General features: G+C 29.0%; 1 protein-coding gene across 1 annotated transcript; it reads left to right on the forward strand.

The window, feature by feature from the left end:
- Nucleotides 1–15,437: 15,437 nt before the first annotated feature.
- Nucleotides 15,438–25,978, forward strand: LOC113374713 (myogenic factor 6). Its single transcript, XM_026614685.1, has 4 exons — nt 15,438–15,971; nt 18,875–18,997; nt 19,228–19,317; nt 25,952–25,978. Exons 1-4 carry the CDS (start codon nt 15,438–15,440, stop codon nt 25,976–25,978), a joined length of 774 nt encoding a protein of 257 aa, XP_026470470.1.
- Nucleotides 25,979–26,724: the final 746 nt, after the last annotated feature.

The following is a 26,724-nucleotide window of genomic DNA, read 5'->3' on the forward strand; positions in this document are numbered from 1 at the left end:
ATAGGAACAAAATATATACTTATTGTTAAAATCTCTAAAAAATATCTGATAATTTGATGTGCATATGTCTAATGATCATTTTTGACCGCCAAATGGCGTTTTTTTTTACTTTTTTTACTAGATCTCCGAAACCGCTAGGCCTGCCTTCATGAAAATTTGATCAGTTCTTCATCTTGCTGATGCAAGTGAAATTATTCAAATCGGACATTCCATTCTCTTAAAAACTGAGTTGCCGTTTTTGGCACTTTTTGCCCCATATCTTCGGAACGGCTAAACCTGCCTTCGCCAAAAACTAATCAGCACGTTTCCTTTTCAATACGAATCGAATATTTTTTTAATTATTCAAATCGCTTCATCCGTGTTCTCGAAATCGTCGACAAAAATTTGTATCCGCACACACATACATACACGCACATACACACACACACACATACATCCATTTTTTCTAAAGTATGCCAAAATATTCAGAAACCTCTGAAACGTAAAGATATATAAACATTTTCATTTTCGATTTTTTTGCGATTACTATAACTTGCCTTACGAGAAGTTAAAAAGCCTTACGGAAAATTAATAACCAATCGTGCTAGTATTGACTCCAGTGAAGCTCAATTGGTAATGAACAATTAAATTCATTACACACAAAGGTGTTAAGAAGTACAAATACCATCAGCATATATGTAGTCATATAGGTTTAACAGTGTAAATATTCAGTGTTCTCTATTTTGTCAATGTATGTATAGAATGTTTGGTCGGTGACTATTTCTGGAATAGTATATAGCCGTTTAGACACGATCAGACTTTAAGCCCATACTAACTTTAAACCCAACTCATACATACAGTATTCAGTTGATGTTAAAAGGAAGAGAAGCAGCGTGGAGCAGAAGTAGCGCTACAGATTAAAATGTCTACAAAGGCAACACGAAGCCCCGACATATCTGATGGCCTCACACGGAGCAAAGGCTCGGCCAGATCACAACGGATGAGTTGCAATTAAGCTCTTGAATTACTTAGAACCAACAATATGTAACACAAAATATATGTAGAACAAAATATCGTCGCATATTTTTAAAATAACACTAATCCGACCTTACACAGCATTTAATGTGTTGATAGCAGATTTAAGTAGTGGTGCATGGCATCGTGCCTTAAGGCAAAGTTCTGAAACTTTTTGTGCTTTAAAATTTTTGAAAAAATTACGTTTTTGAAAAATTGGATTATATTTTTATATTTTTTTTATTTAGAATTTTTTTGAAAATTTTGAACTTCTTTTTAAACAATCCCGCTGTTTTAGAGACGAATTATCGAAGAGCATAGGGGCCGCGTCGTAGTCTAATTGATGGCCATTGGTACAAGTTACATGGAAATATAAAAAAAAATGTACTTATTATTAAAATTTCAATAAAATATCTGATAATTTGATGTGCATATATCTAACAATATATGTGCAATGTCAAATGGCATTTTTTTAAACTTTTTTTCTAGATCTCCAAAACCAGTAAACCTACCTTCCCAAAAATTTAATCAATTCTTCATTCCGTCAATACAAGTAAAATGCTTTTATCATAAAATGATACGTACTCTCAAAAACTAAATTACAATTTTCGGCACTTTTTTTGCCCCGCATCTGTCAAAAACTAATCAGCACGTCTTCTCATCAATAGGAATCGAATGTTTTTTGAACCATTCAAATCGGTAGATCCGTGCTCTCAAAATCTTCGTCAGAAATTGTATCCGCACAAACGCACACACATATACACATAAACACACACATACACACAATTTCTAAGGTAACTAAAGTTCAGGAGGTCTTGAAAAGTAAAGATATGCAAAAATTTTAATTTTCGCTTTTTTGCGATAACTATAATTAACCCTATGGCAAGATTATAACATTGAATGTTTTTTAATAAAAAAAACAATGTATAATAGTATTGTTGGAAACTAAATTCGCTATCATATTTCTTCCATCCGACTTTACACACAATTTAATGCTTCGAAAGCTGATTTTAAACTGATATAAACAGTGGCATTTAGTTGCATTTTTTAAAATATGGAAAACAATTGCTACAAATTGCTGCTAAGGGCTTATTGTAAATTGAACAGGGGTAAGTAGTAACAGACGTTTTTCAATAAACGTCTGTTTTAAACGATATTAAAATATTTGTTATTTCGATTGGACATGTAAACCGTCCTACATAATATTGCCATAGCTTTAGTTTACGCAGTAAACAGTACTGTGCAGATGCATCATTTTGACCCGTTATAGAAAATTCTATTATCATGCAATTTTGGTTGGCGTTATTATTGCCAATTGTAATTTTTTATGTCTCATTTTGTTTCAATTTATCAATTGTTGATAATGTATAACATTTTTTGTGACGATTTAACTGTTTAAAGTCACACTTGAAGTTAGTTGAAACAATACTTTGGAGCTAGTTATAACAAACAAAAACTATATACAGATTCAATTGAAGAAGATTGGATGGAAATTATAGTTTGTAAGATGTTGGCACATGTAAATTGTGTTACAGAAGACTATATCCTTTCAGGATACGCTATATCATTTAATTGCATCAACTATAATTTGTTGATTTAAAAAAATAATTACCTAAAAATATGTAATTTTCTTTCAAAATAAATAAAAAAAAATATCTGAGGTATAACTGTAATATTTTCATTGTTAGTACTTTTTCTGGTAAATGTTACATCTTGCCCCAAACACGGGGTAAGTTGTAACAACGAACTTTTTCTAGAAAATGATTAATTGAGAAATAACAAACAATAGTTATGGAATTATTTTTACTTGATTTGTTAGAAATCTTCATTTCGTAGAAATAAAATCAGATACAATCAATGTCATAACAAGCCCGTAGCTATTTTAGGTTAACGAATCACAGGTCAAGTAAAAGGTTTATATTAAAAAATATATATACATTATTAATTAAATTATTTGCTTATGCTTTAATAATTTCAACGATTTATTATTATTTGGTATCGTTAATATGATTTATTTAAAAACCAATCGGCAGAATGTTGGTTGCAAAAGTCTTGTAAAAATTAAGTATTAAAGTGAACGCTATATTTTATATATAATATGCAATATTTGTGTTACAACATTATGCTTTTTTATGTTGGCTATATATTTCAGATTTAAACATAGCATCACAGAAATCATTAAAATACTTATATAGTATTAAAAATTTAATGACTTAAATAAAAAAAAAATATTTTAGATGCCGGATAGTATTTACAACTATACAGTATACGCCCATATTTATAAAAAATGAATTTCAAAGAATGAATATCGTCTAAGCGACATTAAACAGTACTAATGTGTCTTTATTTTAACGGCTATTTATCGTTCTCCCGAAAATGAAATCTAATAAATTTATCTACATATTTACACGTATAACTACTTAAGTAGCATCCTCGAGTGCTACTGAGATGGTTTGATGTTCCAGGAGCAACTTTCGCTAAGTGGTGTCGAAACCCGACACCCGAAAATAGAAAAAAAATATGGATCTCTTTAACACTTCTTGAAATTCCAAAAAGATGTATTGGATGCCGCGTGATCTTATGAACGTGAGAATTTATTAATGAATAGATTTTTTTGGTTTTTATTTTTCAGGATGTTGTGCAAAAATTACGATAAAGCTCACACCGTACTAAAAAGAGAGAGCTGCAAAACTGAACAATTGGTTTCGGGGGTTCGATACCCATCTTGGCCAGCTTGATAACAAATTGTGTTATATCAAATTTTCAATTGAACACCATAGATCTAAGCTTGATATCAAGAAGAAATGGTCATTCAATGTGTTATAGACAATATATTTTATCAATTAGCAACTACAGCAACGGAAACAATTTTCGTTACAACTTAGTATAACTTTTTGTACAGTAACAAGAAAGAACGCAAAACACTAATTAAAAAGCTATAGAACTATTTATTAAATGCAACATCAACAATTTGCACTAAAACATAGTAAGTAAAAAACATTTATAATCCGCGTTAGTCCTCCCTTGTTATTAGATTAGATTATAATCAATGTTATAAAATTTATAATTAAAATATTTTATATACTTATTTGATACAAAAATACGTTCTGCAAATGTTATAATAAGTTATAACAGGGTACGGTTGTGCCACTTTTTTGATCAGCCTTAATTTTGTTAATTTACTAGTTAGCTGGAAATGAAGTAAACTAATATAAATGAAAATATATAGAACATGTGAAAATACTAAAATACTATCCTAAATAATGCATTAGTCATAACATCAAATCACACAAGAAAAAAAGCGAGTGGCACACCCCCAGAACGGTTGTGACAGACATTGGTTGAAAACAATAACTATAAACAACAAAATGGTTTATAACGACATTTATTGTTAGAAATATGTACCACAGCATAACATAATCATTTAAACACAGCTCATGAATATTATATTCATAATAGTATATAACATTTTTTTTTAAACAAAGATAACAAAATATCTGTATGAAATTTTCTTGTATTGAATTTTCCTTTACCTTTCTCTTTCGTATTTTGTCTTATAGTTAATTAATTTTTTTCTCAGTTTAATCTAAACCCGAAAAGGACAAGAAATATATGTCACAACCAACCCACAAAATTTTGATAAAATATCATTATGACTATGACTAGCTAAATTATCTACCCAAAAAATAATTGCTGGTAATTACTACTGATGTTCAACTTACATCAAAATTGCAAACAAAACGACCTATCTGTATACAAGTGACAGTTATTAGTAAAAGAAATCGAACAAAGAAATATTTTTTTGACTCTATAAAAGCAATGCGGTCTATAGATCATGTTAATGTAGGACGCTAACTCAATGCAATAATGGAAACTTGTTCGAACAAATATACTTCATCTTTCTCCCTTTGGACCCTATTTCAAAATCAGTATAGTGTAGCTGATATGGCGACTGTCAATACAGTACCCTAGCACAATCGTACCCAGTCTCACCTACTATGTTTCCATACAATGTTTTCTTTGAAATGGTTGTTTGTATGATGTATATTAACGTATGCAAAAATAAGCTCTTATTATTATTTTACTATTTATGATGAACTAAAATATCATGTGCTTCAATTTTACTAACTAGAAAGATAAATTAAAAAATATAAATTAAATGTACTTACAATTGTAAAACTGTATAGCCTAAATGTATCCAAATAACTTCTTCATTTCTAGCCACTCTTGTATTTCTGTAAAAGAAAAAGAGTAGTAAGATAACAGAGCAAGCTTATACGAGAATAGGAAAACTAATAGCAATATTTTTATGTAATTTGTGAAAATAAATAAATATGATATTTGATTTATTTTTATCATATAAGTGTGCACCGTACAAAATATTTTGAAGTAAAACGTCTTTAGGCGCGACTAGGGTGTAAATCCGTACAAATGCAACGGAAGTCCGTTACGGCAGAACTGTACGTGATTCGCTTTAGATGAAATCATTTCAGTACGGGTCGATTTTGATTAGTAGTCGCGTATGTGAATAGAGATCTGTCGTTGTATGCGTACCGGCATCAACGTTATATGCGTACCGATATCAGCGAGGAAATCGGCATAGATAAATAAACATTTTAAAGTTACATCGTAGTACAAATCTTTATTTAATGAAAAATGCCTGAATCAGAAAATATTTTATCCGGTTCCTTGAAAATATTGATTAATAACATTAATGATTAGTAAGTTTATTGATTAGTTAGTTTATTTCTATATTCGTAGTTTCTATAAATCTTTGAAGTTATTAAAATGGAAAATATTTTTTAGACAAGACAGATATTACAGCTGTTCACAGAATGAGATTACATCGCCAGCGGAAAAGTAAAAAAATACAAGCAGTCAATAAATGTATGTTAATTTTAATTATATGAAGTACTTCAAACACAATTCCATGATGAGTGAACTTGCGAAAACAATATTTGTTTAGGCGTCGTTTAACATAATCCACTGTGTGAACAAATATTAAAAAAATTATTAATCAGCAATTACTTCATTTCTCTAATGAAGGTTCCTAAATGCTAATTACAATGACAAACCGATCATATCATATCTGAAGTATGACTTTAATTACATTATTGTTTTTAAATTTTATACATATTTTTAATGCTTAATTCTTAATTTTACTGGTTTTTGAGATACCTCACTCTACTCTATGTACATTATATTTAACATTATCAAAGTATTTTATAATTTTATAATTTTATAATTCTCATTGAGTATTTGGTCATGTATTGATGTCGAAGCATATCAAGTAATAAAGAATCTCTAAAACCTTTTGATTTGATGTTATGCCTTTCAAGATTTAATACATATATTTCAGCATCAAAATAAACTACTCGATATATATATATATATATATATATATATATATATATATATATATATATATATTACGAAATAGACGTTTACAATCCGTCACACCGTTTAGAGCGCATGATATATTGGAGTTAGGAGTATGACATTCAAAAATCTACCAATAAATATTTATAAGATTTTGAAGGGACCAAAAATAGATATCATAGGCGGTCTCATCTCTAGTCAAACGCCTCTTAGCCAATAGTACAATGTTTATGAAACTGTACATACACATTCATACACATGCACACTATTATATTAAATACTTCTAGGACTGTACCTACTTAGTTTTAGACTTACATGGGTAAAAAATGCAATGGCTTAGAAAAAATATCTAAATATGGTCTGAGAAATGCCCAAAACTGATTGGTAAAAATTCAGTTAAAGTTCTTCATTTCTTTGTATTCTTATGTTTTTATTGTTATTAATTGTAGAAACAATTAGTTATTGATGTCTCCATACAAATTTAAGTACAATTCTCATTAAAGTAGCATAACTTTTTAATTTAAGATTATATTATAATAAAAAATGTGAATTAAATCAAGAGCAAAATATATTTTACAAAATATATTGAGAAGATTTAATACGTTTAAAAAAACGCAGATATTTGTTGAAACATGTTTGAAATTGATTCAAAATGTTGTTAAAAGATAATTATGTTTATGACCAAATGTTGTAAATGCTGTCTAATATATTTAATTGTCACTCCAGAGGATAGATATGGTATATTAAAATATTTTGAAAAAAAATCGCTCAAAAGTTTTAAAACCATTGCAAAATTTATATATATATATATTGAATTAAAAAAAATTAATGCAGCTACTCATTTTGCTATAATTTTTTCGCATTACGGATGATAATTTATTATTTCTCGGAATTAACTTTTTTTCTTGAAAATAGCAATCAAGATACAATAAAATCTTATAAGATATTGTTATATGAAAGAAAGAAAAACAAAGTCAGAATATAAAAAAAAAAATAATAATTCAATGTTCACTCCACGGAGCTTCTCTCGATGTGTTTAATTTGAGGTCAGCAATTTAGCAATTATGCAAAAAATAAAGATTCTCTAAAAATTATTTTTATTTGTAATACGTCTTTCAGACATTTCCATATAAAAAACTGATCTTAACATTTCTCAAATCGAATATAATCAATCTTAAATAAGGTATTATCAACCTAAAAGTTGGAAAAAGTTAGTTATATGTTAAAAGTTAAGAATTAGTTATATGTTAAATAAATAAGTTAATTTTTGCATTCGAGTATTGACTTTTCTTCAGTGAAAAAACACGAATTATTCATAAAAAAACACAAAGATCACACACATTGAACAAGAGCTTGCATTAACGGCCATATTTAGCAAAAAATTATATGTTTAATTAAAACAATTTAATAAAAACCAACAACTTTGCTAAGTTGTGCGAAACTCGATTTTTATGAAAATAAATTTGATTAATAACATATTTAAACGTAACTTAGACGTAACTTTAGACTAACTTATACGTAACTGTTTCTTTTGAGTAACTAATTAGATGAATGCATGTAAAACTAAATTAAATTATTAATTTAAATTAATTCACAATATATATATATATATATATATATATATAAATAATAACAAAATTATAATAAATAAATATATAAATTACTGGCCCTGTATTCAACTAACAATACTATCTTAAACTTCATTGCTCGACGAAACGGTAGTACTATTGGTGAACAATTTGCAGACAAAAATAACGATGAAAATTTTCAAAATCGAAAAATAAATAATTTGTTCAAAATCTATAGTCAACAATAAAATTTCAAATATATACATACTACTGCTATTATATTCTAATGGGAAAATTTTGATTAAATCATACATGTGGTTCTCCCATATTACACAAACTAATGACGTCAATTTTATCGAAATAAGAAAGAAACAAAATGTTTGTATATTGATGACGATTATACTAGACATTGATTATTACATGACAATACATATATAAAATATTATAATAAAAATATATAATAACAATACAACACAATATTCAGGAAAGGACTAAACACCTTTCCACCATTTTCATCATATATAAAAATACTAAATGATAATGATAAATATAAAAATAATAATAATATGTAATTATATTTTATCTTTTTATATATATATATTTTCATATTTCCGTACGGTAAGTTATAGTAATCGCAAAAAAATCGAAAATGAAAATTTTTCTATCCATTGTTTGAGCGCCTGGGTATGAATAATTTTATGTTCCTCGGTCGGAACATCGTTTTTTATTTGTGTTGCAGTTATAAATTTCAAAGCATTTAATCATATATAAACTAAATCCATGTGTTGTGTAAACAGATAGTATATTTACGCAATTTCATGCGCCATTTGAGAAAAGGAAACATCAGTATCCTCCCACAAAGGAAATATGAGATTTTCAAAGATCGTTTTATTATACATTCAAGGGAGATGTGTTAATCTTCTACCAGAGGACCACACAAAGTCACGTAAAATTTGTATAAATCTTATAAACAAATTATGAGAAGTAAATCATTATATACATACATATATATATATATATATATATATATGTATATATATATATATATATATATATATATATATATATATCATTTAGAATTTATTTTGTGAACAGTAAATCCATACCTTACTTTAAAGTTTCTTTCATGCGCCATTTGAGAAAAGGAACATCAGTATCCTCCCACAAGGAAATATGAGATTTTCAAAGATCGTTTTATCATACATTCAAGGGAGATGTGTTAATCTTCTACCAGAGGACCACACAAAGTCACGTAAAATTTGTATAAATCTTATAAACAAATTATGAGAAATAAATCATTATATACATATATATATATATATATATATATATATATATATATATATATATATATATATATATATATATACATTTAGAATTTATTTTTGTGAACAGTAAATCCATACCTTACTTTAAAGTTTCTCATTATTTACTAACTTCCCGTAGGATAAGTTAGTTATTGTAATGGTCCAAAAATCGTAATCGAAAATTTTTGCATTTCTTCACGTTTTGAAGGTTTCTGAACATTTTGGCATACTTTAGAAAAAATGGATGTGTGTGTGTGAGTGTGTATATTTCGTGTGTCCGCAATTTTGAATGTGGTTCAAAAAAAATTCGATTTCCTGATTCAGAAAAAGCAGATTCAGTCATTTCATAAATACCGAGCAATAAGTTCAGAAAATATAGAAATAGAAAAATATTTAATTCGCAATGATGGGGAATATAGGTGATTAGTTCTTGGCAAAGGCAGGTCCAGCCATATCGGAGATACGGAGCCAAATGTCCAGAAAAGGCAGCTTTTAGGAGAACTAATCATCAAATTTGAATGATTGAAAAAACTGTCTGCTTGTGTGGATGAAACAATTACTTTTGGGTAAAGTTTTTTTTCTCTTCTATTTCAAAATTAAACTTTTTTTCAAAAAACTTTCTTTTGTATTTCGAAAATAATTCGGATTTCAATTTTAATTCTGGCTAAAGTTCTAAAACTCACATATATACATTAACTAAATAAATTCGAAATGTATTAAACGTCTCAGCCTCTTTTTATTCAGACAGATTCTAGAAATTGTTTCTTTCTATTTGGTGCTGCTGAACTAAAAATTGGCAATTCTATTATTTTAGGTGACTATTATTTGGCCATCACTGCGTTCATTGTAGTAAATAGTATTTTTAGTTGCGAATGTTTTGACAAATCCGCCGATGATTTACAGCTTACGTATTTTGATTTAAGACTGAACTATCTCAGTACATGAAAGTTGGCTTAGATGCACAAAGCGGTACATTGATAGATAATTTAGAAACTTACACACAAGTTCATGTATATATGTGAATATAAATCACACATAAAGTATAGCATTCTATAAATAAATTCGTATTATAGTTGTATAAAAAATAGTTGTATGAAAAAAAATAGCTGTTGAAGATAGCGATATATATTTGCTATGTTTTATTGAAAATGAAATAGTTTGTTGTTGCAATTTATACCACTCTAAGTGATTATTATTCTATTAGCACGTGATACACGTGGAAATTAAAAATATTGTAAATTGTGAAACTTTTTCAAAAAAAATTTTATGACAAATTCTTCAGAGCAGTAGAGAAGACCGGGTACGGTTGTGCCACTTTTTTCGCTCTGCCACATTTTTTTGTTAATTTGCTAGTTTTCTGGAAGAGAAGTAAATTTAATGGTAATTTTGTTAATTTGTCTACGTAAAAATACTGAAATACTGTCCTTAAATACTTTTGATTAGTCGTAAAATCAAATAATACAAGAAAAAAACGAGTGTCACAACCCCAGGACGGTTGTGACAGACATAAAAACAGAATAAAAAACAATAACGACTTATATCAAAACGACCTTTATTATCAGAAATATGTTCATCATCTGTTCAATCTTCACCCGAAAAAGACGAGAAATACATGTCACAACCATGCCTTCAAAATTTGTCACAATCGTACCCAACGCACACTTTTGAAAACAAATCATCATTCTAACAGAGCTTATTTATCTAAGCATAAACTGATTGCTGATAAATGACTACTAATGTTCAACTTTCAGCAAAATAATCTCAAAAGTTCATTTTAAAGAAATAATGTGGCGGACGTAGCTCAGAGGTAGCATGTCCGACTCACATGCCGGAGATCGATGGTTCGACTCCTGGCGCTTCCAAATAATTGTTAATTTGTAGAATACGAGAAAAAATAGAAGTAAATAGGAAAAAAGAAGTTTAGAGATGAGAAGAACATATTGAGAAACAAGAAGAAGAATGAAAATTGGATGGAAGATTAGGATATAAGAAGAGATAGTATATATATGATGAATGTATAAGAAATATATATGTAAGAATTGTATAGAATATGATGAAGAATAAAATGAATAATGTATGTGGCTAAAAATGCTGTAAAGCGGAGGCCAATAAAAATTTAAAAAAAAAAAAAAAAAAAAAAAGAATAATGGAAACTTATTCGAACAAACATACTTCGTCTTTCTCCCTTTGAACTCTATCTCAAAATCATTATAGTTTAGTATATATGACAACTGTCACTATTCTCTAACGTACCCTGGCACAACCGTACCCAAATAAATAAAAAAAATTATACAAACATTTTTAATTTTTCCAAACGTTCCAACATATAATCTTATGTTAACTTCAGTGCTAATATAAACTGAAGTAAACCTAATTAATTTGCAATATATTCACAAAAGCACAGCTTCACTAAATATCGTCTCTCTAATAGTTTGCCTCGAAAGTTTCATTTTGAAACATTCAACATTCATTCAATAATTATTTATTTAAATTGACAAGATTTAGTTTGGATGTGCTTTTGTGAAGGTATTACAAATTAATAAGATGTACTAATAAGATTATATGTCGAAACGTATGCAAAAAATGAAAATACTATAAAATAACTTCTACTTTTATGTGATGTACTATTTCTCGAGAAACAACCCATGAGTTAATCATTCTCCTATGTTTGGCGATTATATTAGATATATATCTAATAGTTATGTGCGTATGTTGCAGCAATGCCTCCTAAAGGATATTTTCAAAAAATATATTTGATCACAAGTGAAATTCAGTATCATATTATTAACTACTCGTAGGATAGTTATAGTAATGGGCCGAAAATCGAAAATTAAGTATTTTGCATTTTTCGACGTTTTGAAAGTTTCTGAACACTTTGGCATATCTCAGAAAAGATGGATATGTGTGTGTCTTTTGTATGTCCGCATTTTTTTAATAATCTTTATATTATAATATTTATAATAATCTATTTGGAAACATTTAATATTCCTCTAACATTTCGTTACGGTACGGAAAGTTCCAGCAATTCGCCTTAAGGCACGATGCCATACACCACTAGTTTGATACTGAGTTGGCCAAGGTTGAGGTGAAAATATTTCTTTTTAATTTGTTATTAATATTTCCTGAAAAAAGAGGCATCCCTTTCAGCCCAACAATGAGTACTGGTATATATAATATAAGCAAAATATATCATTTAGTATTATTTAGGCTGATTGATATTTATTAATGAATAAATTAAAAAAAAATCTTTTATATCATCTCTCTATTTTCTCCAATTTTCACATCGTCATCTACCGACTAGTGCTAATAAAATAATGGTCCCACAAAATCGTTTGGATTAACCATCAATTTTCATTACATAATTTTCTTAATATTGTGTTCAAGTGCCAATGTCTGAGACTCCGCCCCGATCAGATCCGTCTGGCCCCCAAAACAAATATTTCGACTTGACAGAAACTTATATCCCCACCCGAAGTCAAATTTTAACTTAAATGTAGCAGTGTGCGTTAAGTAACTAACACATTTGTAAAGGAAATGTGTAAGACGATTTTAATTCGATTGTCGGATAGCTGGTGGAAAATAGTTGGACAGGAATGAAAAATCAGGTGACCTGATTAGGAATAAGATTTTTTTTATTAAATAAAGTGCGTTTCAGAAACTTTGCTTTTAATTCAATTGAGGGGCCAATTCTAGGATAACATAGAAATGTTATGTTACGGGTCTATAATCGTATGAGTTGGTAGTCATAAACTGTCGCAAAGCTATGTATTTGCTACAAGATCAGACGTTTGCCACATAAAACCTAACCTCAAAAAGCACCAACGTCAAATTATTTTATCATAAGTGCAAATTCCTGGTGCCATTTTATTAACACATACGAGAAGTCTGACCAAAGTCTTACCAAATATATGGTTAGAATTTATATTTGAAACGCTCGATCGAACAGAAAAGACTTAGCTTTTTGAGAAATCGTGATTACCAATTAATACGGTTATGGCCCCTAACATAAAATTACTATGTTATCTGAAAATTGGCTTTTTAATTTTTTTCATTAGAGATTTGAAAATTTTATATAGCAATAAGATTTTTTATCTTCAGAAGAATCGCACGACAATGATCAATTTGAAACGATGTGTTATATGGTTATAAGTCTATTTTTTTCAAATTATTGTCAATTGTATAAAATAATATTTTTTAGTAAGTTGAATGACGTTTAATTTTATCGTAATTATTTCATAAAGTACACAATTTTTTTTACTCTTTCCAATTCTTCATCCTACTCAAATTCTTACATTTTATTTTCTGTCTTAAAGTGTGTTAACAGAATTAGAAATATGAGGTGCTATTTTATCTTGCCTTCGGAAATTTTCTCATTCATGATGCATTTCTTGGTAGTTGTGATTTTATTATCTAGTAATTATGAATATTCAATTTACTCTACCTATACTTTTTGGAAACCGAGACAAACGATCTAAGCCCAGGACAAATATTGCTATTAGAAAAACCCGGGACACAAGGTGGAATCCAAGAATGTTCATGCCAAAACGGGGATGTATTTTACTTCATAAAAAAGTCATGCGTTTAATATTTACGGTCATATATTTTATTTTCTATAAATAAGAAGAAAAATCTTGATTGTCAGTGGAATTCTCATTTTCTTACTGAACTTTATACGAAGTTTTTATCTCGCTTTTAGATTCAATTTATGTATATGATTTATAATAAATACTTTGCTGGTTCAACTTCGGCCAAAGCATGACGTCAGGCAGGTTTGATGTCAAATTTCCACATCAGATTATAGATCTCAAGTGAAAATCGCCTCTCATATACTTCGAGTATAGTTAATTGTTTAGGCGTTGTTTAACATAATCCACTGTGTGAACGAATATTATAGAATTTATTAATCAGCAATTACTTCACTTCTCTAATGAAGGTTCATCGCTAAATGCTAATTCCGAAGCCAAACCGATCATGCCATATTTGAAGTATGACTTTAATTACATTAATGTTTTTAAATATTATACATATTTTTAATACAATCATAAATATATAATTTATAATTTATTATTATATAAATGTGTATAATGGTTGACATTAATAAATGTGTGCATCACGAGTGTTACCATATTACTAATAAACAGTGTTCAAAATTGTTATATGACGTATTTATTTTTACTCAAATACCATCTTGTACAGTAGCAAATAAATTTTACTTAAATTGCGTGTGAACCTTACGCGCACTCTTTTTTTATTATAATAATTTATTTAATTCTGAAACTCACATCAAGACTGTAGCTATGTCATATGATCTTAGCCAGGTCTTATATAGGAGTGAAAAATAAAATATATATAAATATACAATAATATGATATAAAACAAAATAAGAAAAATTTAATAACTAAACACATGATCTTACTATCTTAAAATTTTCATAAACTGATATTTAGTAATTTTAAATTTTTCATATCAGTAGTAAAAATTCATACTAGCTCTCCCACTAAAAATGCAAACGTTGGCTTGAGAAAATCGTATGAGAAACGAAAAAAAATAATTTTGTCACATCTGTCACACACGCATGTAGTAAAAAGTTTTTAGTTTGACGCAGAAGTTTGATGAGAGAAAACGCTTTTTCGATTTTTGAGCGCGCGGTAAAAAATCGTTGCAATTTAAATGACATTTTGAAATTTATTTTAATATTAGTCGTATAAACTGAAATATAGTGACAAAGTGTCCGTGAAGTTTTGTGAGGATAATTATTGAATTTAATAAATAAATTAAATAATTAAAATTAATTATATAAAAATATTAATTGCACATTGCCGGGCTTTCTTTGTGTTCTTTGTTATTATAAGTTATAAATGTGAAGATAGTTGCATTCAAAATCTTGAACAAGTTAGTGAATTTTAATTATTCTTAAATAGTTTAGTGAATAAAAAAGTGTTTTATAAATAAGAATATTAGACGCTATAAAATAAAATATATGAATCTACTATAAGATGAAGTAATCGTGATGGTATAAAGTTTAACATGAGCGCAAAGCTTATCAGTTTTATGTGACAACAATTTTTCAAACAAAAAGCACCAAACAAGCTATACAAAATAATCATTATTTACAATCATAAAAATGAAATTTGAAAATCGGACTTGTATCCCAGAACCCTTCTATCACTCTTCGATCTCCTCCTCCGCCATGGAGCAAAATGGTCAGACACAAAACAGCATAAACAACGCAATTTTAGACAGATTTTTAAAACAACGAATATCACAACGTGAAGACATGTATACTTCATATGATACCACCAAAACTAATCTAAGAACCTCCACGAGCCCAAAAAGTCGCCGGAAAACCAATAGATCTCCTCAAAAACACCGCAAAAATAATTTAGATTACAATTACTGTAATGGAAACGCCAAAATGTCGATGGAAAACGAAGATTGCAAAATGGCTGATTTTGACAAAATGACAGCCGATGATGATTATGATAAAATGGCGGATGGGGGATTTGCTGATAATGCATCGTCGACGGATTTCGATAAAACAATGTCCTCGTCAGGTGAGGAAGAGCAGCATGTCCTGAATCCTGTTTTGGGGAAATTGGGACATTGCTCTGGTGATACCTCGATGGGGTGCCTGGCGTGGGCTTGCAAGGCTTGCAAAAGGAAAACTGTAACTGTTGACAGGAGGAAAGCTGCCACTCTGAGGGAAAGGAGACGATTGAGGAAGGTAATGGTCTTGGAACATTATTAACATAGTTATTAGCATTTGGTATTGGTATTAATTATTAGAATAGTAATAGTTGGGTGTTCCATGGATAAGCTCACGGACTCGTAAGTTCGAACCTCTCTCTGAACAACCTGACAACGTGCAGTAGAGAGAACTACTTTCACTTAAAAATATAGATCAAAAATATGTTTCCAATTGAAAATAGCCCATTCCGGACACTGTGGTGTAAAATGGCAAAGGGTAATATCTATCTCACACTATTTTTCCCAAGCATCGAGTTAGAGTTTAACTCACCACACGAATTTGCCCTAGGTGAGTTTAACTCACCACACGAACCTATTTATACTAATAATTATTATTAGTAATACTTTATCGCAAAACTTAAATGACTCATTGCATAAAGAATGTCAATTATAGTTACGCTAATAATTCGATAAGAATTGTTTAATTACAATGAAATATAACAAACAAGTTTATTTACAATCCGCAAGAAAACATGCTCGTGGCTTTCGCATTCGCAGTTCTTGATTATCGAAGAAAAAAAATTCTATGAGCTTTAATATGAAAATATTTACATTAAATTCCGCAGTGCGAATAATTGTATTGTTAAAAGATTTGTAAATGTTATAATTAGCAAATATTGTTTGTATATACATACTCGCATAAACATGGCTTTTATATTAGCATTTCTTGATTAGACAATAGAAAATAATTATTTCCATGAGCTTAATATAAATTATTTACATTAAATCACACAATTCGAAGATTGGAGATTTGTAAATGTTTTGGTTGACAAAAATATTACATTGTCAATTGTGAACTGATAAGTACCTATTTTGCTTAGGTGCCTCCTAAACTGAAATTTTAATAAACTAAAACAACACATAACTAAAAATTTAAATAAAAAATTGAACTAAAGGACAAGTTTCATTTTTGATTTGAATTTTTAGTTGTGTTGTTTTTGCTTATAAAAATTTCAAAATATTTTTTGAAAATAATTTTATTATTTGTTTATGTCCTAGTTGATTTGCTAAATGATGGCATACAGTGTCTAAATGTATAATTAATAAAGAATGTTTTTCTAACTTTTTTTATTTCGACTATTATATATATATATAGGGTAGGACGGGACATAAAGATATAAATTGACTTTGATCAATTAGATTGTGAAAATCAAACAATTATATCATAACAAATAGCACATATTAAGCAAACTACTATCTGACTAGGATCAGTAAAACTACCAGCTAATTCATCATTGTAAAAATGTGTTTTTTCGCTGTTTTTCAAAAATTTGTCACCTGGTTCTTTTTACCCAATAAGCGGTGAAAAAATGGGACGACCAGGAGGCAAACAGCTCCAATGCCTTACTTTTAGTTTTAAAGGCACTTTACGAAATAATAGCTATATTATTCAACAAATGCAAAATTTAAGTTCTATGGATACATTTTTTACAAAGATAACACTGTACATAACCTTGATCTGGTATTTTGTCTGACATATTCATCAGCAAAGTTGGAATAACTATTTATTTAATTCTGTATATTAATAAGCGTATTTTTCTGATAAAATTGCGTTTTTGAACTTAGTTAACATTTTTATTTAATATTTTTTTATTGTTTACACCTTTTCCAAGGAAAAGTTCAGGTGTTCTTTACCCCACACTCATGTGAGCTATTAAAGAGATCATATATAAACATCTGTTGAATCTAATATAAAATTAACAATATATATTATAAAATAAAAATTAAATATCATATATTTAAATCTTATATTAAGGTCTCTTAAACTAAACAACAGTGCTCAGAACCAAAAACACTAATAACGAAGGAAAATACTTTTGTTATGGATTTTCAAACATTGCTGTTTATCTCCTGATAGCGATGATCGTATAAACTAAGATGATGACTGGTCACACATCTTTTGCCTTCTGCTTTAAAATAGTATAATTATAAAATTCTATACGATGCTTGTTTTTGAAATAATGATGGTGATTCTTGTTACCCACGGATCTTTGCGCCCCGAGATACCTATATTGTGTGTATGTGTGTTTATATAAAAAAATATAAAATTGCAAAAAACATCTTGAAATGTGAAGACAATTTTCGTAAATCTTCCACACAAAAATTATTTTTTTCTCATGTCGATTTTTAAGAATAATCTTAATTATTATACTAACTAATATAAAATTACATTGTATATATTTTTCTTATTTATTTAAACAATTATTATTAACTTCCCGTAGGGCAAGTTATAGTAATCGCAAACAAGTAAAAAAACATTTTACTTGTATTGACAAGATGAAGAGTTGATCAAATTTTCATGAAGGCAGGTCTAGCGATTTCGGAGATCTAATGAAAAAAGTAAAAAAAAATGCCATTCGGCGGTTAAAAATGATCATTAGAAATATGCACATCAAATTATCAGATATTTTATAGAGATTTTAACAATAAGTGTAATTTTTTTTACATTTTTATGGGTTCCGTACCAATGCTTATGCGTTAGACGGCGGCGCGGCACTCGCGCGCAGTTCAAGCAGTACGATTGCTTTGAAAAAAGTTCAGAATTTACAAAATATGTCAAAATGAAGAAAACATTTTTTTTTTCAAAAAATTTTTTGTTTTCAAAAAAAAAATTTCTTTCAAAAAATTTTTTTTTGTCAAATAAAAATTTTTTCGAAAATAAGTAATTTTTTGTCAAATTTATAGTTTCTCAAAAATCTAATTTTTTTGAAGTAATTTTTTTTCAAAAATGTTAATCGTTTTCAAAAAAATAATAATTTTTGGTACGGGAAGTTCCAGCAATTTGCCTTAAGGCACGATGCCCTAATTGCCTTAAGACAGAATTCCACTTACAGCTAGTTTCGGATTTCATTTAAATAATTAAAATCTTCATTATTTCAGGTGAACGAAGCGTTCGAATTATTGAAGCGACGGACGAGTACGAATCCGAATCAAAGGCTTCCGAAAGTCGAAATTTTGAGAAACGCCATAGAATATATTTTGAATCTAGAAGACCTTTTAGAGGTAATTATGTATTAAATTTGTAAAATTATTTTTCATAAATTTGCATGGAAAAAATGTCACAAAGAACTGAATTTTTCACTCTCAGTCAGTCACAAAGAAATCAAAGATTTGTTTTACTAGAAATAAATTATGTCTAGAATATATGTGTGATAGGAATTCTCAATATATTAACAAATTAATTTTTAATATTTTGCTTATTTTTATAAGATCGTCTGTATCATTATTTTTAGACGTCGTCTGAATATGATTCACCGTTAAATGGAATTGACACATCAGGAAACTCTTCTCCGATAAATGGGATGAATCAAACAAATTACTTGGTAAGCACATTGTCTATATTTATAATTATAATTATATATATATATATATATATATATATATATAATTATATATTTTTAAAAAAGAATTTGAAAGTATAAGATTAAAATCCAACAAGAATGTTTACTTCATACGTTCAAGATCTAATAGAATCCAATCTAAGGATCTAATGGGATAATCAATCAATCAATAACGAAGCAATAAATTGTATTTGAAATTTCGTAAAAAATACTTCATAAGAGTCAAAAAGTTTTGTTATTTTGTACACGAAACATATTCTTATAAAATTTCAAAATTTGATATAAACTTTGTTTATACGAAACAAATAGTCGTTTAACGTATTTTCTGTCACAAAATTATAATTTGGCATTTATGTTATTCGACGTTGACATTATCTTGTTCATTAACGAGTATACAAATCGTAATTAAAAAAATAGAGATTCCATAAAGATTCAGAAAGAAGCAGATACCGAGAGAATTTTTATGTACATTAACCCTTTCCACTCGCGAAATCCGAGATTTATATGAATTTTGCCGCCGGAGCGGCATCCGAGTGGAAAGAATTAATAGTTACTACAATAAAGTTTTATATTTTTTCAATAAAGGGCTGATAAAATATAATTTTGTAGAAACAATGTAATTTAACTAGATAGATAATGGTTAAAAACCGTAGAAAGTGATGAAAAGTAATGTTGACGAGGTCGTTAGATCTGCCGCAATAAAAACATGCTATTTCTTTCATTTGTAAAATCAAACTTTTACAAAATTTACAAAATTATATCGATTGCGTGAGTTAAAAGTTTTTTTTAATATATTTCAATATCAAAGTAATACTATACCATACGGCATCATAAAATTTTAGATTGGCAACTAAGTAAATGCGGTTTTCAGCTTAGATGGTTTCAATTAAATTTTTAGGTTTACTAGGACGTAGTCCAAATGTAAAATACCTTTTGTTAATGAATAATAGGCAATTTAGATGTCCATCAGTAAATATCATATTTTGCTTTTTTATTTCCGTAAAGGCAAAAAAAACTTAAGTTATCCAAAAAGTTATGAGCTGTTCACGGTGTCGAAGCCTAAAAAAATGGCCGTGTCAAAAATGGTTTGCCAAATTTTGTTTTGGCGATTTTTCACTGAAAGGTATAAAACGCTCTGGTTGTCCAGATGAAGTTGATTACTAAGAAATTGTCTACTTTTACTCTTACCATACAACCTAATCATCAATTTTGATGTTTCATTGAACAACTAATAACGTTGAACAACGCAGTCGAAGAAAAGCGGTCTAAATTAGCAAATAGAAACGGTGATACATTCCATTATTGACATTTTTTTGCTATTTTTGAACAGCAATCAGAACCTAATAGTTCTATAAGCTGTTGTGCTAATTTTGGCTTAATATTAGTATGCTTGACAGATGGCAACCAAATCTGTTCTCACATCTCTGTACGATATATTAGTATTACAATTTCTGTAATACGGCGAATATTTTTATTGGTGCAGCAATGCCGGGCAAGAAGCATTGCCCGGCAAGGGCAAACATATTAATAATAAATGGTAATCTGCCCGAAGGCAGTTCCATGGTGTGAGAGCCACCACATAGAAATGATTTCTTTACCCTTCATCCCATTACCACTATTCCGTCTCCCCTTTTTTTTTCCTTTCCAAACTTCTGTTTCCATGCTTCTTGATCATGTGATTCTGCTTTCAGTTCCCTGTATTTTCTCTTCTCGCGTAAGTCGTCAATCGTCTGCATTCTTCTTCTTTTCACTCCTTTCAGTCCTTCTATTTTACCCTCGACGACGTCGTGCAGGAGGCACTCTTTTTGCAAAGGAGGACCGATCCAGTTTCCTTTCCTTCTCAGAATTGTGCTCAGTAGAGTCCTTTTTTCGTCCACTCTTCTCAGGACTTCTTCATTTGTTACTTTGTCTGTCCACTTTAATTTTTCCGATTTGTCGGAGACATGGAAACATATTGCTATATATATTTCCAAGTGAAAATTGTTGTCACTACTGCCTGAAAACACGCTGGTCGAAGTACTGTCGCTCTTAACCTACGAGTGAGCCTTCATTATTGACATAAAATATCTTTAGCCACTCGGCAAAAAAAAAAAATTGAAATTTGTTTGGAATGCTTTGCCATATCCACAGTTCTAATCTTGCACCTTCTGATTACTTTTGAATATTCATAATGGTGTCAAATTCTACCTGATTCCGTTTTTGCTAATAAAAACTAAAAGTTTTAAGAAACTGGGTTTAATATCCCTGCGCAGACAATACATTACAGAATGAAGTAGTCCAGTTCCATGAACCAAATTGTGTTTCCTAACAAAAATCTGCATTTACTTAGTTGCTAATTTAAGAGTTACTTATTTCGTACGTAAATGCATCAATTATAAAACTAAGTACTAAATTTAGTGATATGATAAAAGTACAAAGATCCCAGTGGACATCTATCAATGGGCAAGTTCCATGGAGCGCGTGCCAGTATTGATCTCGAATTGGCAGCATAACATTTTTCATATTTTTCGAATGAATCGTTAAAATATTTAATACAAACCTGTGTATCAATTTAATTGCGACATGTGTATGTGTATGTTTGTGTGTTTGTGGACATTAAAGCGCGGCAAGTACTTAGTTAAAGTCTGATGTGGGACTCTTATAAAAAATAAACGTCCGCAAAAGAGCAACAACATGCACGTACCTTCGCCGCACTTCTATTTATACTGCATTAAAACTAATGCGCGAATTTGTTTGTACACGAGAGACCGTGGTTATATAGTGTTAGATACGCACAGAAACAGGGATCACTTTCGCCAAAACGATAAAACGACCAAAAAAAGGCCAAAGAAGTCAAAATAAACAAGAGATAAGAATATAGTAGACGAGACTTGTAGAGGAAACAGTCAAATGTTTTGATTGTTGGCTTAAATTAATAGTTTTCTATCATTGCATTCTGCGGGAGAAGCAAAAGGACGAATTGAATTCCTTTGCGTCCATGCGGTTTCTTTGTTCTCTCTGAAGGTCCATCTGTCTTGAGGATTGCCGTTGATAATGACTTGAAATTGTTTATTATTAACAGATTTACTGTTCCATTTAATTGTTAATATTATTAATTTTTTTTTTAATATTATCCTGCAATAATAGAAGTACGACATTACCTCGATTAACGTGGGGATTTCGTTCCACCAAAAACTTTATTAAGAGGGCATTTTGGTCTAGAGACAAATTTTATACGATTTTGGAAAGGACGTCAGAAAAAGCAAGCAATATTTTTACTATAATTTTTGTTACAAGTCATTAATAAATGTCTTGAGAATATAAAATCACGAAACATCACCAACAGTCATAAAGTTTCAATTTTAGAAGGTAAAGTGGAGGGTTTCAAAAACTTGGCACTCATCATGATTTTAGCACTATGATTTTAGCCCTCACAACATTCTGAAGAAAAAAATATGTAAGAAATTATTAATCTAGAATGATGTCGCAATCGTATGAACTATGGACAAGTCAAAAAATTTTTTAAACAATTTTTTTTTTGTCTAATGAAAAAATACTTTTCACAACTTTTTTTCTCAAAATTTTTATAAATAGTGAATATCAGAATTTAGAGATCAGCGCAGTTTATACCGAAAAAAGCTCCATAGAAAAAACTTCGTAATAATTTATAAACTATAGTCAAAATCGGTTCAGCGGTTTCGGTCATTAGCCGGAACAAACATATAGATAGACAAAAATTTAAACTAGTGGTGTATGGCATCGTGCCTCAAGACAAATTGCTGGAATTTTGCGTACCTTATTATTAAAGGAATATTAAATGTTTTCAAATAGATTATTATAAATAATGTAACTTTCATTCTTCTGATTTTATAAAAAGTAAATAAACAAATCTTAATCAATCGGATTTAAAATGTAGAACATTGTCTTATATTTCTAAAAATTATATAAACTGAATTGCAAAGTTCAAATTATTTATTTGAAGTATATACGTGATGTCTAAAACTTTAGTTAGAATTAGAATTAAAATTTGAATTATTTTTCGATATTCAAAGCAATTAAAATAAGAAAATCTTTCCTCAAAAACAATCGTTTCAACAACACACACTGATTTTTTTTAAATTATTCAAATCGAATGCTTAGATTCCTCAAGAACTGCCATTTTTTGCACATTTCGCTCTATATTTCCGAAACGGCTGGACCTGCCTTTGCCAAAGTCTAGTTACTACTTCTTCCCATCATTACAAATCGAATGATTTTTGGATCATTCAGATCGGATAATCCGTACCCCGAAATCGTCGACGAAAATTCGTCTCCACACATACACATACACACACACGCACACACATCCATTTTTTCAGAGGTATGCTAAAATGTTCAAAAACCTCTGAACCATTACTATAACTTTTTGTCCATTACTATAACTTACCCTACGGGAAGTTAATAAATTTGTATTAACCACTAGCCGGCCCGACAGACTTCGTCCTGTCAAAAAAAATTTTAATGTGGCGGTGTTTTGTGCCTACATTTTTCCTATTCTTTGCAAAAAAATGATCCTGAACAGAACCGTCACCCTCGTAATAATTCGGTGTGAATTAAAAATAATTAAATAAAACATTATAAGCATTTAAAAGTAAGTAATTTTAATCGTGTGAATCATAATTCAAACATCAGTTCAATTTTCATTGTAGTGCTTTGTGATAAACGATGTTTTTTGATGGATTACCTGGCGCATAGACAAACAAATTCCAATACGGGAACAAACAAAATACAATTTTCCATGTGAGAAACATGTTTTTTTTTTTAAATTAATACCACAAACACTTAATGATACCAAAAACGCACTGGAAACGCATTGGGATGCATTGTGCGAGAACATCTTCTGCTTTATACTATCCTTTGAATATAGTTGGTCGATATTTCGCAACATTATAATTGCCGATTCAATCTTTAATTGAAGATTGTGAGGTGACAATCCTAGCAAATCCAGCGAGTTTAAAAACTCCGGTGGATCGTCTTGATTAGTAGCCAAATCAACTGATTCGCCTGTAATTTGTTCTTGAATTTTGAAATTTAATTTATTTACATCAATGTTTTTGGCTGCCAATATAGCTTAATTAATAGAAAGATATTTCTAAGCTTATATAAATATATTCAAAATTAGATTATCAAAAACTACACAAAATGTCATGACATAGATCATTGTTTTTTTTTACAAATTGCGTTGCCTACTCGATCAAAGAAGAAAAGGGCTGTTTTTAGAGTTTTCCCGGCAATTATTCGTTTTTTTCTCGCCGTAACAACCATCCTTGGACTTCAAAGAACATTTTAAAAAAAGAATTGGCCAAATTGGTCCAGGCGTTGTTGAGTTATGCGCTTACCAACACATTTTGCGATTCATTTTTATATATAAGATATGAACTCTATAGCTGCACCCTGACTACATTTAAAGCTTGCATTTATTATATTGTTATTTTTATTGTTATTTCATTGAATTCACTATTTTTATTATGTATTTAGAATACCAGTTAAGCTTCTTAAACATCTTTTCAATCAACACAAAAATTGATACCAATGGGTAAACTCTATTTTTGTCATAACAGTACATATTGTCATTCATAATTACTAATTTTTTTTTTTGTATTTTAAAAACAGATTGTAATTGAATCTTGAGAAATAAAAAAAAATCTTTCAAAATTCGACCATATTTAGAAATATGCAGAAGGTTTGATTAGTTCTTCAGGTGGCAACGTTCGTGCTACATTTTTATTATATTTTTTTCATTATCAACCTCGTATATTGATAAATAAATTGCTTTAGATGATTTTACACTCAATTTTTTATAGCTTTGTATTTATAAATCAACATATTCAAATTATTGCATGCATTATCTAAATTTGAACAATAACTTGTTAAAAACTGTTATTTCGTTATTTCTATAGCTACTTTCGCAAATATTCATAAAAATGTGAATTTGAATACCTTCGATAGAGAACGTAAACGAATGAATTTGAAATTCAAACGTTGTATGTAAAATAATGGCCCGAAACCAGATTTCGTATAAATATAACTATAGAACGCGATTTGGAACCGGTGCCTATATATATGAACAATCGATTCAATTTTCATAAATGTATACATAAAATATAGACATATGCTAAATATTAGTTTTGAATCTGAAATACTGATTTCAAACTGCAAACTGTTCATGGGATTCAACTTAAATTATATTGTGATCAAATCTATGAATTGAATTGAATCTATGAATTATGTTACACACGAGATTTACATGTTTATTTAGTTAATTTGCTAATGTAATAGAAGACAGAAAAGCTAAAAATGAATTATGTAAAACTGGTATTAAATCGCAGTAATTAAAGCATTTTCCGATGCATTAATAAAGTTTTAAAAGAAAAACGAGGCAAGATTAAAGTCGAAACTTACGAGAACTTTACTAAATTACCTTATTGCCCAAATGATGATAAAACTTTTTATTTCTGCCTGTATATATAATATATAGAATATAATATATAGAATAATATATAGAATATATAAATATTATTTTTATCTAATAATCAACAAAAGCATATTAATGCAAAATATAATTACATTAATTGATAATTAAATATTTTCTCTGTAGATGTTTATAATGGTTGTCTTCTCGTAAAATACTTGGTATGTTGTTGTTATAAACATGGTAACAATAGAAAATTTAGTAAATTTTAACTAAATACAATTTGGTAACTTGATAATTATTTCAAAAAAAAAAAAACTACCTGAATGAAATTGAAATTGAGCGACTGAAATTGCAAATATCATGTATGATTACAGTTTAGCAAAAAAGATAAATGTAATAATTTTGGATTTATGCTGAATGGAAACTTGATGCCATTACTTTATTCATGAACGATTCAGTTGTGAGTAAGGAATCAGATCTTAAAAAATATAAGAGCAAAATAGAATTTAAAATTTTTTAGCAAAAAAATCCACCTGAATCGAATTCAAATCGAGCGAATAAAATTGTGAAAATTTATATTTTTTATTTGTCGAGTATTGTAGTTCATAAAATACATTTAGAATTAAAAATAGGACATTGGATTTGTTCTCACCCTAGCTGTCCTATTTCATCTCACTTATGGGGTAAAAATGTCCAGAAAATAAAATGCATTTCTACAATGATGATTTAGCTGGGAGTTTTACTGAAGATAGTCAGATAGTTGTTTTATATGTGTTATTTATTGTGATATAATTGGTTTGGTTTTTAAAATAGAATAGCTCAAAGTCAAAATGTCCCTTTGTGTCCTGCCCTACCCCATTACAAATTGCTGAAAATCAAACAAAAGGCTGTATCATTAGCTTATCCACAAATTTTAATATTTAACTTCCCGTAGGGTAAGTTATAATAATCGCAAA

Source organism: Ctenocephalides felis, unplaced genomic scaffold, assembly GCF_003426905.1.
Source record: "Ctenocephalides felis isolate EL2017-DRISC unplaced genomic scaffold, ASM342690v1 CF-g0.4_SCAFFOLD_01886, whole genome shotgun sequence".
In the NCBI taxonomy this organism is placed as follows: domain Eukaryota; kingdom Metazoa; phylum Arthropoda; class Insecta; order Siphonaptera; family Pulicidae; genus Ctenocephalides; species Ctenocephalides felis.